Source organism: Aquarana catesbeiana, linkage group LG02, assembly GCF_042186555.1.
Source record: "Aquarana catesbeiana isolate 2022-GZ linkage group LG02, ASM4218655v1, whole genome shotgun sequence".
In the NCBI taxonomy this organism is placed as follows: Eukaryota; Metazoa; Chordata; class Amphibia; order Anura; family Ranidae; genus Aquarana; species Aquarana catesbeiana.
Window position 1 is genome coordinate 558,054,364 of NC_133325.1, and position 19,932 is coordinate 558,074,295.

General features: G+C 41.2%; 1 protein-coding gene across 1 annotated transcript in view; it reads right to left on the reverse strand.

Annotated features, from left to right (window-relative positions):
• The window catches only part of DEF6 (DEF6 guanine nucleotide exchange factor), a 145,622-nt gene that overhangs the window by 66,253 nt on the left and 59,437 nt on the right, over window positions 1-19,932 (reverse strand). Inside the window, exons 2-4 of the mRNA XM_073616013.1 lie at window positions 14,164-14,304; window positions 12,993-13,169; window positions 8,498-8,716 (exon numbers count right to left, since the gene is read on the reverse strand). Coding sequence (XP_073472114.1) covers window positions 8,498-8,716; window positions 12,993-13,169; window positions 14,164-14,304 — 537 coding nt within the window. The remainder of the gene's footprint in view (window positions 1-8,497; window positions 8,717-12,992; window positions 13,170-14,163; window positions 14,305-19,932) is intronic.

Below are 19,932 nucleotides of genomic sequence, written 5' to 3' on the forward strand. Positions count from 1 at the left end.
TGCCAGGACCGTCTCCTGCAATTGATTCAGCTGCGGGATCGGAGCACCACCAGTGCAGAGCTTGCTTAGGAATGGCAGCAGGCAGGTGTGAGTGCTTCTGCATGGACAGTGAGGCGAAGACTTTTGGAGGATGGCCTGGTGTCATGAAGGGCAGCAAAGAAGCCACTTCTCTCTAGGAAAAACATCAGGGACAGACTAATATTCTGCAAAAGGTACAGTGATTGGACTGCTGAGTAATGGGGTAAAGTAATTTTGTCTGACGAATCCCCTTTCGATTGTTTGGGGCAGCCAGAAAAAACCTTGTCCGGAGAGGAAAAGGTGAGCGCTACCATCAGTCCTGTGTCATGCCAATAGTAAAGCATCCTGAAACCATTTATGATTGGGGTTGCTTCTCAGCCTCACTCACTCATTGGGCTCACTCACAATTTTGCCTGAGAACACAGCCATGAATAAAGAATGGTACAAAAACATCCTGAGAATGCCTTTTCTAGCATAATGGAGCGCCTTGCCATAAGGCAAAAGTCTTCACTAAGTAGCTTGGGGAACAAAACAGCGAAATTTTGGGTCCATGGCCAGAAAACTTCCATCCCACTGAGAACTTGTGGTCAATCCTGATGCCGTGTACACACGGGCGGACTTTTTGACCGGACTGGTCCGACGGGACGAATTTGTCAGACAATCAGACCGTGTGTGGGCTTCATCGGACCTGCAGCGGACTTTTTCGGGCGAAAATCAGACGGACATTCAAATCTTTCCGACAGACTCGAGTCCGGTCAAAAAATCCGCTCGTCTGTATGCTAGTCCGATGGACGAAAACCAACGCTAGGGCAGCTATTGGCTACTGTTTGTCAACTTCCTTATTTTAGTCCGAATCCGTCGGACTTTGGTGTGATTGTGTGTAGGCAAGTCCGTTCGTTCGAAAGTCCGTCGGAAGTCCGTCGGAAAAACCATCGGACCTTTGATGCTGAAAAGTCCGCCTGTGTGTACACGGCATCAAGATGCGAGTAAACAAAAAAAACACACAAACTCTGACAAACTCCAAACAATGATCATGCAAGAATGGACTGTAATCAGTCAGGATATGGCTCAGAAGTTGATTGACAGCATGCCAGGGTGAACTGCAGAGGCCTTGAACACTGCAAATATTGACTCTTTGCATGAACTTAATGTAATTGTCAATAAAAGCCTTTGACACTTATGAAATGCTTGTAATTATACGTCTGTATACCATAGCAACATCTGACAAAAACATCTATAAACACTGAAGCAGCAGACTTTGTGTAAATTAATATTTGTATAATTCTCAAAACTTTTGACCACAGCTGTACACTGTAAATATGCAGGAGATCTAGGATGGATTTAAAATGACTTAGAAAACAAAATACCTTATGACAGCAGTTATTGCTTGATTCTTGTATCCCCCAACCAGTTCTGAGATTATAAGGATAAACCTAATCACAGAGACAGTTCCATGAAACAACTATGCAGGACTTAGTCACTAGATGGCTGCTTCCAGTAAAGTCCCTTTACAGAAAGGTTTTTTAGTGGATAGGTCATTGGTCAATAATTGTTAGTAATATGATTTGCATTAATACTGACTTGCAGCAATACGTTTTCTCCCTCAGATGATATTGTAAGTACTGCTTTTCCATTGCCTGTCTAACTTTAAGAGTACCTGAACTGTGCAAACTGTGTCCAAAAAGGCATGCAGAAAACAAAGTACTAATCACCAAAATTGCCTGTAGGCTCCCTGCAGTTCATCTTTTCCCTATTACCGACTTACCGGGCCTTGTTCTGTGCTTTGTCTCTGTGTATAAGCAGCCATCTTGGTAGAGGAGCAGGGCCTTGCTTCCTCATGCCAGAGCTGCTCCTCTAACCACTTATGGTCTGATAAATGATAATGGAATAATCAAGTAGCAGAACATATCCACTGAACAAATGAAACAGAAAGATTCTTGCACTGCATGTCGTCAGGTACATCTTTCGCTTCAGCAAGGAGAGCAGTACTGCAGAGACATCAACAAATACTACTACAAATCTTGTGAGATTAGCAGTCAGAGGCAGCATGAGGTACAGATAATCTCACATCACAGATGTACAGAAATGACCCAAAAGAGACAGGAGTACCTAGGCACAACAATATGTCAGGAAAAGTTCTCCCTATTATGCATAGTCACATGTCAGGAACTGCACTACAATTTTTTAAGAGGAAATTAAAGTGGTCCTCTGCAATAAGATAAAGAACCTGGAGCTGGGTTCAAACCTGTATCAGTGCCCCTACAGGAAGCAGCTTCCTATGGTGGGTACTCAACGAAGAGGACGAGCCAGGAGCACCGGCGAGGGGACCTCAGAAGAGGAGGATTCGGGTCTGCTCTGTGTAAAACCATTGCACAAAGCAGGTGTGTATAACATATTTATTATTAAAAATAAATAAATAATAAGGTTTAGAATCAACATTCCTCTATAACAAAAAAAATCTTATTAAGTTTAGGCACATTTAAAAAAAAAAAAGCATTATTCTAAATAAATAAATAAATGAATGAAAAAGTTGGGTAGATGCATAACTGAATATCACTACATAAACCTTACAAGTGGAAAGAGGTAAGAGTAGTAGCAGAAAGTAAGCAAATGGGTTAAAAAACTCACATCCCAGTAAAGTCAAAGTGAATTTTTAATGTTACATGATAGTAACATTGTAGAAAGACCAAGATGGATAAAGCAAGCTAAAAAAAAGCTGATCAAAATTGCTACACAAGGGTATGAACAGGAAATCCACAGGCGGCAAGGCGCCACATCAGAAGCATACTCCAGCAAGCAAAGTGTTGTTCTTTTCGCTTTGCAATTCTATTGATATAAATAGAATTACTATGATTCTTTCTACAGAACAAGGGTGTTTGGTAATTCAGTCTTTACGTGTCCCTTTCAAAAATATTTAATGTTTGCCCTACCGTCAAAATATGTTATGAGCTGATGAGGGAGGTAATTTGTGAGACCATTCATTAGTTGATTTTTATCTACTAGAAAAAGACAAGCCATTTTTAATTAATGTAAAAGAACATCTTTTATTATCAAACAAGCAGATAAAAGAGGTACTATTGCAATATGAGCTACCACTAATATGTAAACAGGAAATAGTGAGACAATAACACAATAGCAGATACTCCTTTCCCTGCTCAAATTTACACACATAAGTAATTGTATTAAACAAAATCTAACCTCCCCTTGTTCAGACTGCAATCCTTTCGCTGCTTCTTTACCTTTACTTCGCTGTGCTCTGCATTAATTAGGCATGTGTCAGAATGAATCACATTCAAAGCCCAAATAGTCTTTATTTAAAGTTTGTTCATTTAGTTTGAATGCTGCACTTTTAGAGCAAATATGTACTAAAATAATGGTAATAAGGTCCCTTCTAGAGATAATGCCTGTACAGCTTCAGGAGGCAACAATAATTGGATCCTAGGAGTTGTCTATGGCCATATGCATGATGCATGTGCATGATCTTGTCTGATTGAGGCTACGCAGGGCCGGGTCTTGTTGGATGGGAGACTGCCTGGGAATACCAGGTTCTGTTGGTTAAACTGGATGGATTTTGTGTTTTTTTTAACCATGTAACTATGTAATTATGAGACTTTATCTAAAACAGTATACAGAAATGATGTCTCCTTAAAACTGAGTTCCCGGTATTGAGGCAAAATATATCCCTGCAGTGTGAGTGATAGGTTAAGTAATACATCCTATCCATGCAGTCCAGCCTATCCTAAAGTGCAGGGGCTCCACTACAAGGGTACATTTAGTCTCGTTCCTGGGGTTTAGCTTTGCATTCCTTTAAATGGTCTATATGGGGCAACCCTCTACAATCCAACTTTTTACACTTTATGAATATAACCTTCTGGAGAGACAATGATATCAAATATCTGGATAACCTCTTTCATGAAGGGCAAAGTAAAACCCTTGGACTCTGTGTGCCCTCAAGTGCTGGCTATACACTCATAGATTACTCAAGAGAGAAAATAATAGATTCCTCCATCCATGCTAAACAGAATCTCCCCTTCTTGCTATTGAAGCACATGCAAGGTGACTGCATCTGACAATTTTCCACCTGGCTCATTTGATTTTTCAAGATTGTTGAGCTGGACTGTATCTGCAGGGCCACCTAGGGCTCGAATTTTGAACTGATATGGGCACCTTACTCATACTCCCCTTAAATACACTTTACTTACACACAATTTTGCCAGGCTGTTAAAGCTCAAACAGGTCTCGCTGACTTTAATATATCCACTTTGGATACTGGAAAAAGTTCTCCTGGAAAGGAAACAATGCAAACTGGTCTCTGCATATTACTCCACTTTCCTAGAAATCAACGTGGCTAGATATCAAAAGGCTAAGGTGACATGGATCACTTTGGTGCCCCAGATGCAATCAGAAGATTGGGAGAAATTTGAAGACACATATGTGACCTCAGTATTTTCTGAATACCATGTCCATTTCCAATACTATGACCATGTGATTCAGATCAAATTATTTATAATTATATATATGTTTAAGAGGATGTAACATGAGTGCAGACTTTTTTCATGCTACAGCATGTGGCAATGTTTTGTATATTGTAGGCACTTTGCATACTAGGGCATCTAGCCTCTGTGCGAGCAATCCTGGTGTACTGGTGTGCACAGCCTTCAGCCCTGTCCAACTGTAGTGTATTTTATAGCTTTCATAAACTTTGACAGGCTGCAGGCAATGGGGCTAGACACTGCACCCACTAAAATGGAGGAATTTGCATGCACAGGAGCTAGACAACCTAGTGTGCAAGAGGACCTAGCTTTCTGGTGTCAAATATCTGACTATATAGCTTAACAATAAAACAACAGATTTACTAAAGACCAAAACTCCTTTCACACTGAGGCTAAAAATAGCGCCTGAAAACTACTTCCCAATTATTTCAATGGAAGCTTTCACACTGGGGCGGTGCGCTGGCGGGGCCAAAAGTCCTGCAAGCAGCATCTTTGGGGCATGTTTGGAGCACTTTAAAAGGGCCTCAAAAACGCCCCTGTCCATTGAAATTAATGTTTTTGTTTTTTTAAGGTCACGTTGCCAAGTGACCTTAAAAAAAGCACATTGCTAGCGTCGCAAATGTGCAGCAAAAAAGGTACTAAAGCACCGCACAAACGCTGTTTTATGGGCAGTTTTGGAGTGCCTCAGTTTGAAAGGGGTCTAATTGTTTGTGTATAGAAGAGTCATGTGATTGGTCATATTCAATCCATTTTTATAGAAAATCATAGATGCATTAAGATAAAAAGCCTTCTTTGTGCAGCAACCCCCCCTCAGCCCCCATAATACTTACCTGAGCCTCATCTAGATCCAGCGATGTTGTAGGATTGTCTCAGCTACCCGGGACTCCCCTCCTCATCAGCTGAGACAGCAGCTCGGCGCCATTGGCTCCCGCTTCTGTCAATCAAATTTAGTCAGCCAATGAGGACAATAAGGGGGTGGGGCGTCGGCTCCATGTCTGAATGATACTCCATATTCCCATCGCATACATTCCTGGAAAAGCTCTTAAAAGTTTGGGTCTAGAACAAATTCAAAGGCTCTTTAACCCATGCTTTATGAAACAGGCTAAAAATAATTTGAGATAGAAAAAACAAAAATATTACTCATTCAAGGAATACAAGCTATTAGCCTTGCAGTGGTATTCCAGCTTATACATAAATAGCTTTAACACTGTCCCCTCCCCCCTCCTAATACCTATGCTAACTAACTTGTGTAGGAAAGATATTTATACTTAACTATTTTCAGGCTGCTCTGGTCCACTCATGTGATCTATCCTGTATCAGCCAGTGGCTAGTAAAGCCTGGAGCAGTGACGCCACCCATAGGCTTTGATGGCCCATTCGTTGTTGCAGCTTCCTCCTCTCCCCTCAAGCCATGCTGGCTGACACAGGGGAGTCGGATCACGTACCCGGACCAGAGCAGCCTGAAAATAGGTAAGTATATGCATCTTTTTTACACAGGCTAGTTAACGTAGGTGTTAGGAGGGGGGAGGTGACAGTTTTAAAGCTAGTTAGGTATAAGCTGGAATTCCACTTTAAAACATGAAACTTGACCTTAACCAGCAACCAAGCAATTATTTTAAAAGAGTTCCAACACCTCTCTCAGGTTGTATTCAGACACCGTTTTGTTCTCAGAGTCTGTAGATGAACCTTTTTTTTTTTTTTTCAAGCATTTCCTTGCCTTCTCTTTTTGAAGGTCATGGATGCTGCTATAACCAAAGAAGAGATCCAGCACGCCAAGAAATCTTTAAAGGTCTTCAAGCAATGCAGACCCAATACCCCCCACCATTTATAACAATGTATTTGATGTTCTCTCTCCACATCTCAGGACAGTCTTTAATAGGATCAAAGAGGGATGCGGACTGGGTCCAGACCAATGTGATGATGCTACCTAAACCTAGGATCCTCAACTGTGGATAAATTATTATCACATAACCCTTTTAAATACTAACGTCAAGCTTCTAGCCATAATTCTTTCCATACTCCATATCACTCAACTCAGGCAGATGAATGATACAATTTGCCTCCTCCAATCACAGAACATCGTGCATTCTGGAAAGAATAGTACATGTTCCATGAATAAGGAAGGAGGGTGAAATTCGTGGGAAAGCAGTGTAATGCCCCGTACACACGGTCGGATTTTCCAACGGAAAATGTGTGATAGGACCTTGTTGTCGGAAATTCCGACTGTGTGTAGGCTCCATCACACATTTTCCATCGGATTTTCCGACACACAAAGTTTGAGAGCAGGCTATAAAATTTTCCGACAACAAAGTCCGTTGTCGGAATTTCCGATCGTGTGTACACAAATCCGATGCACAAAGTGCCACGCATGCTCAGAATAAATAAAGAGATGAAAGCTATTGGCCACTGCCCCGTTTATAGTCCCGACGTACGTGTTTTACGTCACCGCGTTCAGAATGATCGGATTTTCCGACAACTTTGTGTGACCGTGTGTATGCAAGGCAAGTTTGAGCCAACATCCGTCGGAAAAAATCCTAGGATTTTGTTGTCGGAAAGTCCGATCAATGTCCGACCGTGTGTGCAGGGCATAACTCTGCATGCTCACAGAAGCTGATGTTATTTCCAGCAGCACCAAAGATCACTCCTGTTGGGAGGACCTGGTAGCAACGACAGGATTTCTACACTTCTACACTATGCATAAACCAGCCATGCATGGGACACACTTTATTACAGGGTAATTATGTTCCTATTGAAACATGGCAAAAAAAATTGAACTAAACTTTAGCATATAAGGGGCACAATGGTTAATGAAAAATGACTGATATCCTTCCTGACATGATAGATTCCAAAAAGGATTGTTCCCGTGGATAGCTTACAAATTCCCAAGTGACCTTCAGGATTCATTTCTAGGCATATAAAAGCATTAGTCGAGGCTGTGATGTTGCTGCAGAGTAGGGATGATGGGTTTGCCCTCTCCTTCATCTATCCTCCCACCTTCCCTTCCCCACACCTTCTTTTTTTTGCTTTTCTCTCTTTTTATCCTCCTTTCTTTTTTGCTTTCTTATCTATTTTGTGGCATTCCTTATAACATTACACAACACTGACTCGCCTAAATCTATGTGCATACACTTGGTATTCATATTTCACCAACAACCAATCCAACCTCAAGTACACTATGGGTTTTCAGACTCAGATATTGAAATTACTAAAATCCTTTGAATGTTTTACTTTGTAATTCTGCAAGAATATCAAATAAGTGAACACAGCACTCTTATGCCCCGTACACGCGGTTGGATTTTCCGATGGAAAATGTCCGATCGGAGCGTGTTGTCGGAAATTCCGACCGTGTGTGGGCTCCATCGGACATTTTCCATCGGATTTTCCGACACACAAAGTTGGAGAGCAGGAGATAAAATTTTCCGACAACAAAATCCGTTGTCGGAAATTCCGATCGTGTGTACACAAATCCGACGGACAAAGTGCCACGCATGCTCAGAATAAATAAAGAGATGAAAGCTATTGGCCACTGCCCCGTTTATAGTCCCGACGTACGTGTTTTACGTCACCGCGTTTAAAACGATCGGATTTTCCAACAACTTTGTGTGACCATGTGTATGCAAGACAAGTTTGAGCCAACATTCGTCGGAAAAAATCCTAGGATTTTGTTGTCGGAATGTCCGAACAAAGTCGACCGTGTGTACGGGGCATTACTGTACATCTGCCTATTGTCACCTATTGGCAGATGTACACTCTTAGTTCACAGTGTGTATGTTAATGTTTCTGTCTGGCTTTGCTCTATTTCAAACTTCTTGCATAACCAATAACATTCCTGTGAAACAAAAAGGGGAAGCTTCTACTATACATCTTCAGTTGTATTAGCAGAAAGATCTGACAAAAGTCAAATGTACAGCTTTTAGTAATCATGAACCAAAAAGGCCTATATGAATGTGTTAAAAAAAAAAAAAAAGAAAAAAAAAAGTATCTCACCTGCTTCAGTGCATCTTGTATTATTTCTTCATACAGATCTTGGATTGCCATACTAAGTGTTTCCGTGCTGATACCCCGAAGGATTTTTGGTGAAATAACAAGATCAAGGAATTGCCAGACAGAGATTCCCTGTCCTAGGGAGGACAACATCTCCCCCAGCTCCATCTCCCCCATTTCTGATCGGGCTGCTGTGAGCAGCTTCTGCAGAAGGTACTGCACCTTTAAAAAAACAGCACAATTCAGAATTGTTACTGGGAAGGAAGCCTTTATTTAAAAGGTATTTTCGAAGAACTACAACTAAAAAGCAATTTAAAAAAAATGAATTTCAGGTAGTTTACCAGTGCATATCTTGATCATCTTAATAAAGGTGCAGCCAATCATTGATTCTACTATCGGTTCCCAACACCCTTACTAAGAGCAAATGAGTCAATTCCCCCAGCTTTGTGTCTTATATTGAGTAATCACTAAGGTTCTATCACTCTGAGCCTGATTCACCACTGTAAATAGTAATAAAATTTAAAAACGATCCAAGAGAAAAGTACAAAGTAGAAGGAGCGGGGGAGATACACTCCCCTTTCACAGCGCCGCTGCTGTTCTCTGGTGGATTGAGCAGGGAAAAGAGCCCGCTGTTACAGCTTCACTGGTGTCACCCGGTTGAGGTCCACACCCCCATAGCGACGCCACAGGTATTTCTGAACATCAGCTGCTATATGACGTAGTGGTGCTCAGTGTACCTATAAACATGCATGTATTTTTGGGTTGGAATTAACAGTGGCACAACTACCTGTGCTGTATTATGCTTGATGTGATAAGACATGCTTGGATATTTGTACCTATTCTTTAACTATATATATATATATATATATATATATATATATATATATATATATGCCTAATAAAACTTTATTGCTACAGCATTTTTTTGTTATGTGGTGTGCTTACGCTATATATTTAAAATTATTGTACTAGCAGATTGATACACTGTGGAGGGGTGTAAGCATCCTAAAAAATTTTTTATTGCTGGATGCTATATAGTGTAGATTAGGGGTCTCCAAACTATAGCCGTGGGCCAAATCTGTCAGTCTGCAAGATTTTATCTGGCCTTGTGATATGAGATGGGACTGTCATGTAAGGGTGAACTCGGATGTAAGGGGGGTTCCAATATAAGGGGCACTGATGGGGACAATAATGTAAGAGGGACCTTGATGTAAGGAGGGACTCTTATGTCTAGTACACACTGCTAATTTTTTTTTTTTTCAACCCAGCAGGCTGAAAGAAAAATAACTGACAGCTCAGGTCATAGCCCTTGTACTAACAATTCAATGTTAGTACAGCGATCTCCCCTGTTGCTCTATTGTGTTCTGACGGGGACAGCGTCCCCGCCAGAACACCTCCAGTTAGTGCTCTCAGCCATTGGCTATCCCGTGCTTGGATTTAGGATCTCGCCACTGTGCTTTAAAACCCCCCCCCCCCTTACCACTACTGCTTCCGGGACAACTCCTTCCTCCTCCAGCCACCACCACACCATCTGCCAGCTCCAATCTGCACTCACTGCCACAGCACCAACACGCACGACTGCACTTGACACCACTGCACATATCTCTCCCCCATCCTCCCCCTCCTTGATCTCAACACCTCTTCTACATGCCTCCACTTCACTCCCACTGCACCTACACACCCCTTGGCACTCCACCAGTACACCCTTCCTTATTTAGCCCATTTAACAAACTGGCACACTTTTGCTAGTAACATCTAAACTTGGCTGTGACCATTGCTTTTTCTGGTAATTGCAAGAAAGAATTTTTGTAGATGAGCTGAAAAGGCAAAAAAAGAGTAGTTGGCTGCAAGCACAATGGCTATAGTTTTAGATACAAGATACAAGAAGAGGAACTATACATTTGTTCACTGGTTAACAATTGATGAGAATGTGGGCGCCTTTTTTTTTTTTTTTATTAAAATGAAAAAACCTGATATATATGCAAGGCACAGAACAAACATTTGATATATTGTATTTTCCTTGTATACATTCATATCTGAAAATATAAAGCAATGTGCATCTCCAATTGACAGATTTAATGCAGATTAGACAGATAAGAAGATACAGTACACTGTAATATCACTTTTTTTTCTAATTTGTTGATATTTAACTTAAAACCAAAAACAACTAGAGTGTATTTAAATCTCATCTCTGAGCACCCAAAAATATCACTAAAGTTACCTCTTTATCCCAATGAAATATTAGAAAAATAATGTTTTTATACCTTGCTTTATACTGAATATATAGCAGATTTTTGTGATATCAAAGGGTTTCCTTATACCCTTCACACCACCTCCTGGTGAACCTTTGATCATCGATGCGATTAGCTCTCACAGCAGTCATGTGATCGGGAGCATGTCCCACTGGCTCAAAAGCTTAGCACGTGAGCTGTTGGAGACAGCTTGGTCAGTGTGCTGGGGGCATGCAGCCAGCAGGCTCTCAACAGGGAACCTCAGGCCACTGTGGGAGCATATGTGCGGCAGCTGAGTGTTTAGTTTCAGTTTTCCTGCCGTTTCATATATGCATTATGCAGTCGGCAAGAGGTTAGGATCCCTCATTAATGGCAACCTTTGGGTTGTAAGGAGCCTCTACGTGTCTTTCTGCCCTTGTAGGTTAATGAACATAAATAATATTATGTTATTCTATTTTGCCACCAGAGGGTCTTCATCTTGCAATACATGCATACTGACAAAGCTAAATAATATTGTGGCCCCACACAGACCTTTTAGTCAACACATTTCCAGCAAATACTAAGATAAAATGTTTCGGGTTTCCCTACAGGTTTGGGTCACACACACACACACACACACACACACACACACACACACACACACACACACACACACACACACTACTGTGCAAATGTTTTAGGCAGGTGTTAAAAAATGCAGTAAATTAATAATACTTTCAGAATTAGAATAGTTAGTAGTTTATTTTTATCAATTAAACCAAATCAATCAATATTTGATGTGACCACCCTTTGCCTTCAAACCAGCATCAATTCTTCTAGGTAAACTTGCACACTGTTTTAGAAGGAATGTGGCAGGTTTCAAACATCTTGGAGAACTCACCACAGATCTTCTGTGGATGTAGGCTGCCTCAAATCCTTTTGTTTCTTCATGTAATCCCAGACAGACTCGATGATGTTGAGATCAGGGCTCTGTGAGGGCCAAAGCATCACTTCCAGGACTCCTTGTTCTTCTTTTCACTGAAGATAGTTCTTAATGACATTGGCTGTATGTTTGGGGTTGCTGACCTGCTGCAGAATAATTTGGAGCCAATCACACACCTCCCTGATGGTATGGCATGATGGATAAGTATCTGCCTGTATTTCTCAACATTGAGGATGCCATTAATACTGACCAAATCTCCTAATCCATTTCCAGAAATGCAGCCCCAAACTTGCACCTCCACCATACTTAACTGTTGCCTGCAGACACTCATCATTGCACTGCTATCCAGCCTTTCCGCAAACAAACTTCCCCCTTACAACCAAATATTTCACATTTTGACTCATCAGTCCAGAGCACCTGCTGCCATTTTTCTGCACCCCAGTTCCTATGTTTTCATGCATAGTTGAGTCGCTTAGCCTTGTTTCCATGTTGGAGGTATGGCTTTTTGACCACAATTCTTCCATGAAGACCACCTCTGGCTAGACTTCTCCAGACAGCAGATGGGTGTACTTGGGTCCTACTGGTTTCCTCCAGTTCTGTGTTGATGGCACTGCTGGACATCGTCCAATGTCAAAGAGAAGTAAGCATATTGTGTCTTTCATCTGCTGCATTAAGTATCCTTGGCTGACCACTGCATCTATGGTCCCCAACGTTGCCCATTTCTTTGTGCTTCTTCAAAAGAGCTTGAACAGCACATCTGAAAACCCCAGTATGCTTTGAAGCCTTTCCTGGGAGAGACCTTGCTGATGCAGTATAAAAACCTTGTGTCTTGTTGCTGTGCTTAGTCTTGCCATGGTTTATGACCTGTGACATGACCTCACCTTAGTAGCAGAGTTTGGTTGATCCTCACCCAATTTTTTAGCCTCTTTCACAGCTGTTTTTGTTTCAGTTAATGACTGTGTTTCCGCCTACATATGAAATTGTTGATCATTAGCACCTACTTGGTATAATTGGTTAATCATACACCTGACTCTAATCCTACAAATTCCCCACCTTTTTGTAAGTGTACAACATATGCAAGTGTAAGATCTAATGTTGGTTTGAAGCCAAAGGGTACTCACATCAAATATTGATTGGATTTAGATTTTCCTTCTGTTCGCTCACTTTGCATTTTGTAAATTGATAAAAATAAACAATTTAAATATGTATATTTTTAAAGCATTCTTACTTTACAGCATTTCTGCACACCTGTCTAAAACATTTGCACAGTACTGTATGTATATTACACACCACACACACACGCATCTACAGTGTGCATACGTAGCTAGAATATATTATGTCTCACCTCGTCAATGACCATTATTAGAGGGTATGTATCTTCTGACAAGTAATTGAAAAGGCACCAAAGGCAAAAAGCATCTCTATTGGAAATCACTTTTTCAGCTGGACGATAGTTCTTTTTAGCTGTTAGCGTCCAACATAACTCATGAAAGCTCTCCTTTACAAATGTGCCTTCTACCACCTAAGGGTAAACAAAGTAAGAAATGTGTCAGAAGACCACAGGAAGAAAATGATGGTTTGTTAAAAGAGAATGATAGTTACAGCAAACATTCCTGTACATGTATATCATATATCCACTTTTCTTTATCACATACTATGATAGTGCTTTACAGTCCACACAGGGAAGCTGTTATCACAAATACAAATACATTTTGTACCTCCAGGTATAGAGGAGCATGTGACTCTTGCCAGGTGACAGAACTGGGCCAAATCACTAAGCACCACTATTGTCACTTGGGGAGAGTCTATAGCCCTGTTTAACCTAAGAATTGTAGTTTACACAGAGTAGCTTCATCTGTGTTAGGGCTGGGCTCAGCCCTCCCTTCTCAGTGCTCAGGTTGCTCTGCTGTCGGTTAGTTACCAGCACTCATCGTTCCACAGTGGCTTACCTGGTGATCATTTCCTGCTCGTCAGCCAGCGCCTGTTCTGGCTATTTAAACTGCCTGGTTAAATTCCTTCTGTGCCTATACCTTGGTCAAACATATCTGTAGACTCTCTGCTGTGTTCCTGTTGAAGACTTGCCTGGCTGATGTCCCTTCTGGTTCCTGATCCTGTCTGCTGCCTCCGACTACGCTGATCTCTGGCTTCCTGATTTACTGGCTTGTTCTGACTACCCGCTTTGGCTACTGTACCCTGGCTATGTTTTGACTACGTTTACTGATTTGTACCATTTTATTAAAAGGTGTGAATTTTACTGCATTTTCTGTCTCCGTTTGATTCATGGTTCCTGACAGTTTGCTCCCAGTGACTGAACAGTGTGGCGAGGTGCAAAGAATAGGTAACGATGTGCTGCTGGGGATAGGAGATTAATATCACCCTCTTGCTTTGTCCTGCATGGGCAAAGCATAGTTTCACTTTAACAATTTACTTAATGCTCCTTTTTAACTGTTCACAGACACTAGGGACTTCTTGAGAAGACTTACAGAAAATTACATTTAACCTTAACCTTAACTTACCTTGTCCAGTATGTATTGATTCAAATATGGCATATAACCCTGACTGGACACCGGACCGTCATCATCATCACGAAAATGATCTTCCAGTGCCACAGGATCATGAGGTATGCATAGTACTGTGTATAGATTATGGGACAGCACCTGGGTAAAGAAAAAGCACAGATCGCTGTGTAAAATAGACAGTAGAAACAGGCATAACTTAAATTTAAGATATAGACACTGTTGGCTCACTGTCATTTTCGTATCAAGTATAGTCTTTTTAGAGTGGAACTCTTGCCACAACATATTTTTTTTTAGATTCAGGTGGAATAAGACACGACTGGGTCCCTCTAAAGGTCTTCATTGCTGACAATGAGGGATGTCTCTTCCATTGTGAACTTGGCTATGACAAGCAAAGCCCTGTTGTAATCTGAACTTCCTGGATCCCCTTTTAGGACCCTAGATGATTTTCTATTAGATGTGTAAAACAGCACTTCAGAACTAAGAAAATAAGGGTTCGAAGTAGAATTCTATATTAAGTAATAAATAACTAACTGTTGCTATTTGGCTCCAAGCAGAAATCTAGGCAGATACATAAAAAATGGTATAGCACCTACATCTGTCCTTATATTAGTTTCCTGTAATGCTCTGCACAGCAGTTCTCATATAGAGAAGGTAGGGTCAGCACCCTCCCACAGTCTGGCACTATAAGGCCAAATTCATACTTGCCACACTATACCACATGCACGTTAACATAATTATTTCACATGGAAACAAGTGCTGCGGTAAGGCAACTCATTCATTTTAAAATGGGCCACCAACACACCAGAATGCATGAAAAAAGACATGCACCTTTTTTTCAATGCAGCACACCACAACTTACAGATGGTTCACCTGGTGCACTGTGGTGTGCTGAAATGCACATGTTGTAATGTGCTGGCAAGGTGAGTTTGGATGTCACTTAAAATTAATGGCACCACAACTGAGCTCCCCAGGTACTGTGCACTTTACCATATGTTACTGCAAAGCATAGACAAAAAACTGGCATACCACTGTAAACATCCTTAAAGGAGGTGAGGACACAGTGATAACCTTATTGGTATGCTGCTATTAATTCTAATTAGAAGGCAGTGTCAGTCTAGGTTCACATTACTGCAAGTCCTGCGTGCTGCGTTTGGGTTGGCACAGCAGCCCATTGAATTGACTGGGCTGCTGTGCCTGCAGGAAATGCAAAAAAATATCCCTGACCTTTTTTTAAAAATGTGGTTGATGGAAACGCACGGTGCTTTGGGACCACGAGGTTTCGTGCATCACTCAAAAACTCAATGCGAGCTAAAGAGCAGAACATTTTGCCTGTGGGCCAGGGAATGTGTGTGATTTACATGTGTTCCCAGACCCTCTACAGTGTAAACCTAGGCTAAATCCTTAACAAAGCTGTGCTGCCTAGAATTGCAGGGGAGAAAAGTGCTGCGCTACCTGCCTAGTTACTTAGACTAGATCCAGTCTCGACACCCTTTAAAATTATAGACAATCACAAGGCACCCTTTAAAGTTATGGACAGTCTCGAGGCACCCCATTCTAAAATGTAAAAAAAACTATTCTAATTGTTTTACATAATGCAGCAACATCCACACGTAAGACACCCAACATTAGAGGTGATTTATTCTTTCAAAGAAAATACACTTTTGCACTCTGGTACTGACTAGTATATTCCTGTTTCTCTTCTCCATCAGTCAGATAATGTGACCCCAGTGTTGAGGGAGAGAGACATCCTTCTTATCAACTGATGACATCATTAGTTGTTAGGATGCCAGTGTCTAGAAAGTCCTAATGGTGCATAATGAAAACCTGTGACTCTGTGTAATTAACCTCCCTGGCAGTATGATTATTTCAGGTTTTTGATGCTGAAAGCGGTATAATTATTTTGCATGGAAATTTGGCGTTTTATATTGTAGGCCTGTAATTCTTAGGAATAACTCACTTAAATCTGTCCAAACCAGAGTCTAGTAGACATCTCGGGTATGATAAAGTTTGAAACACAAAATCATAAATTATAATATAAGAAATAACTATAAATAATTATACCAAATAATAATATAATAATAATAAAAATTATTCAATAATGTAATCAAATCAAAAACACTGACATTTGCTCAGTTGCAGAATTGACGTTGTCATTACTTTTTAGTGTTTGATGACGGATCTCCCCACAAATCAATATCGCTCAATTCTGCGAGTATTTCTAATTCATTATCACTGTTTTCTAGCTGGTGTAAAACCACTTTTGATGTAAAGGGACGGTTTTGGTTGCTATGGACAATCTCCAGTTTCCAGGCAGAAAGAACATAACATTTTATAATATAAAACTGCATGCAGGGCACTGGACAGACCACCAGGGACAAAAGGGAGGTGAAATAATTTCATACAGTAATGTAATCTGTAAGATTACAGTATACTGTATGTATTGTGTGTGTTTCACTTTTTGAATTTGGCGCCGTTCTCCGTCCGCGTGCGTCGCAACGCTTGCAGGGAACGGAGCTCGGCTCCGTGATGAATCGAGCGGAGGACGAGCCGCTCACACTGCGGGGAGACATCGCAGGATCCAGAGGACAAGGTAAGTAAGCTCTTCCTGGAATTCCACCCTGAGCCAGACTTGGGAATACTGCCAGGGAGGTTAAAAGGCAGGCTTGATCCACCTGCTGACTTGTATACAATTTTAATCAATTTTAGGCATTTAGCCAAAGCACCCCTGAATAAAACCCAAGACACCCTGGTTGAAAAAGGCTGGACTAGATAGACATAATTACAAATCATTCAACAGGTAATACAGTTCACATGTTTAATTCTGTATTTGGCTATTTGGCTATTTGCCTGACTTTCAGCTACAAGTCTTAAAAATGTGCATGTACCATACTATACAATAGTATTGTAATATTTTATGTTGGATAGAACAATGCATTTTGAAAATAAACAAAGATTATAAAAAACACAGTGCTTAATAAGTGAGTGTGACCTGCCAGCAGCTAATCTGCACAGCCATCTTTATACCAGCAGTTCAGAGCTACTTGTGTAGATTAGAACTCGGATTAAAATGCAGGAATTAAAGAGAAGCACAGATAATGCTTATATTCATGCCTTGCATATTTATGACTTTTCCCCACCCTCACCACTTCCGTTCCTCTTTTACTTCCTGCTCTGCTGAGGTTTTCCTGCTACATAAAAGCTGCTTGCACTAGCCTAGATCACTTACAGGCGATATACATAATCAAGGAGATACAAAGAAACACAGAGAACATAGAAACATCAGATACACGTTACAGTTAATCTAACGTATTTGAAGTAACAATGCAATGATTGCTCAATGCACAAGTTCACACATAACTTATACTGTATGTTATGTATCTTCCATGTTCTCAGTTTTATTTAATGGACTTTCCTGTGTTCTGACCTACACATTTTTCAAACCTTGCTGATTGCAATGAATTATCTTTTGGACATATGAAGCTTCTACATGTACTGACAAAATGGCTGCTGGAATTAACCTAATGTGAATATTAATGTCAATGTTATGACATTAATGTCAATGCAGGTCACATAAACCTCATAAATGATGCAGTGCAAACAAGGAAGGTGCCCACATGATGACAAAATAATAAACCATAAAAAAATGAAATCCTCAGCACATGAAATGTAAATTGCATAAGTGTAATATGTACAACAATAAAGTATTTCTCTTTCTTTCATTCATTTATCCCTGCACGCTGTGTATTATGCACTCCTGACTTAGGGAAGAGTGGGTTCAGGACCTACTGCCCCCAATTTGGCCACACCCACTACTATAACTCTTCTATTTAAAGGGGTTGTAAAGTCTCAAGGTTTTTCACCTTAATGACGAAATACTCGTCGCTCCCGGGTTTCCAGGGTTACAGAGAGAGAGAGAGAGAGAGAGAAATGACATCAGTTCAGTGCAGCAATTGATGCAGGCTCCGCAATGGGACAGCAGAGTCCGGGAAACGCGGCGTGATGGGGGTTGGGACCTTCTTCTGCCACCCGTAGAAGTGATCAAGTGATTAATTAGCCACTGTAATCACTTCTGCTACAAAGGGAATCGCCGGATTAAAAAATCCATACCAGGATGATGTCTGTAGGTGCAGGCATCATCCTGTACAGTATAAGTACTAAAACCCAAGGGCGTCCATTGACGTCCTATGGGCGGCAAGTACCATAGTTAAAGCAGAACTTTAAGACCTCCTCCCCTCATCCTCTGCCTCATTTGACAGGTCTTCTTTTTGGGGGGGGGGAGTAAGTAGCTTTGACAGTTCTCCTCTCCCCCTCCCACCCTTCTGGAACATGTCACAGGTCCCAGAAGACTGCAGGACCACTCACAAAGCGCAGCATGGCTTGCACATGCCCAGTGGGCAGCCAGCTGCGAAGCTGTAAGCAGCACAGCTGGCTGCTCACTGTTAGGATGCCTGCTCTGGGAACCCGAAGGCTAGTAAAGAACTTGTCCAGGTGAGAACAGTGCTGGGCAGGTAAGTGTCCTGTTGTTAAAAGTCAGCAGCTACAGGATATTTTCTAAAGTGAAGAACTGCTTTAAATGTGGCCCTAAATCTTTAAAGAGAAGTATGTTTATTTATTTATTTATTTTTATTAAAGATTCATACTTACGTATGTGGATGCAGCATCAGACCGATAATGCAGCTGTCCCCTGCTGTCTCTGCACTGAGAACCGAGTCACCAAACACCGCCAATGGCTCAGTTCTCACAGATCCCAGAGAGGAGAGCTGCTGACTGTCTGCTCCCTCTCTGCTCCTCCACGCTCACTGGAGCGCTGAGCTGTGGAGGGGCGGGGAGCTGCCATCAGTCAAGACACCTGGCGGATCCAGACTTGAAAGTCGGAATGACACGCTGCCTCGACTGATGGCAGTGACGTTAGCGGAAAGCGGACTTCAGACCGTTCTCCGCTAAAAACGGGTCACAGGAATGCAAAACGAAATGCACTCCTGTGACCCAGGGGAGAAGCCCACCCGATTGAGCTCAGGCTGGACTTCATTAAATGTGAGTATGGAGATACATAAAGCTATGGCTTTTTCTTACCTTACCTCTCTAGACATTTACATCAAAACAGCCTGTTAGAGACACTGAATATTCACATAACAAAAATGAAAGACCATGACATGAAGTAAGCGGCTGTAAAGTTTGAATATACTGCTTTCTTTTATCATTTTATTGTTCTTTAATTTTCCTTTTTTAAATGTATAATTCCAAAATGAAATGCAAGATACATGGGTGTGCTCTAGTCACACAAGGATTGTTTTGTGGTCAGACACATATCTATGTTGGAATTTAAAGAGACTATTTTTGTATGCTATCTGACCATTTGCTGTTGATGTCTGTTCTGGTAAAAAATGAGATGTGTAAGCAACTGTGCACTGTGTTTTCTGTTACTATATGGAATTGAAAATATGCAATTATACTGTGACAAAGCTGTTATTTACTGTATTTGTTGTTGAAAAAACAAAATGAAGGGCTTGTTAGTACATAGTATGGTGGATAAATGCCAGCTACTGCTAGGACACATAGAAAACTATTGTTTTCTTTGTGCCTCATTTACAATGCAATTCAGCTCACATGTACATCACACTGGCCCCTCACCACGGCTGACAGCTGACCGCACGCTAAAACAAAACATTTCGCACGGGAGCAGTGTGAATGTGCCCTAAAAATACAAATATTTAAAATGTGAACTGATGTTTGTGTGGGAAGCATGTAAACAAAGAGGAGTCACTG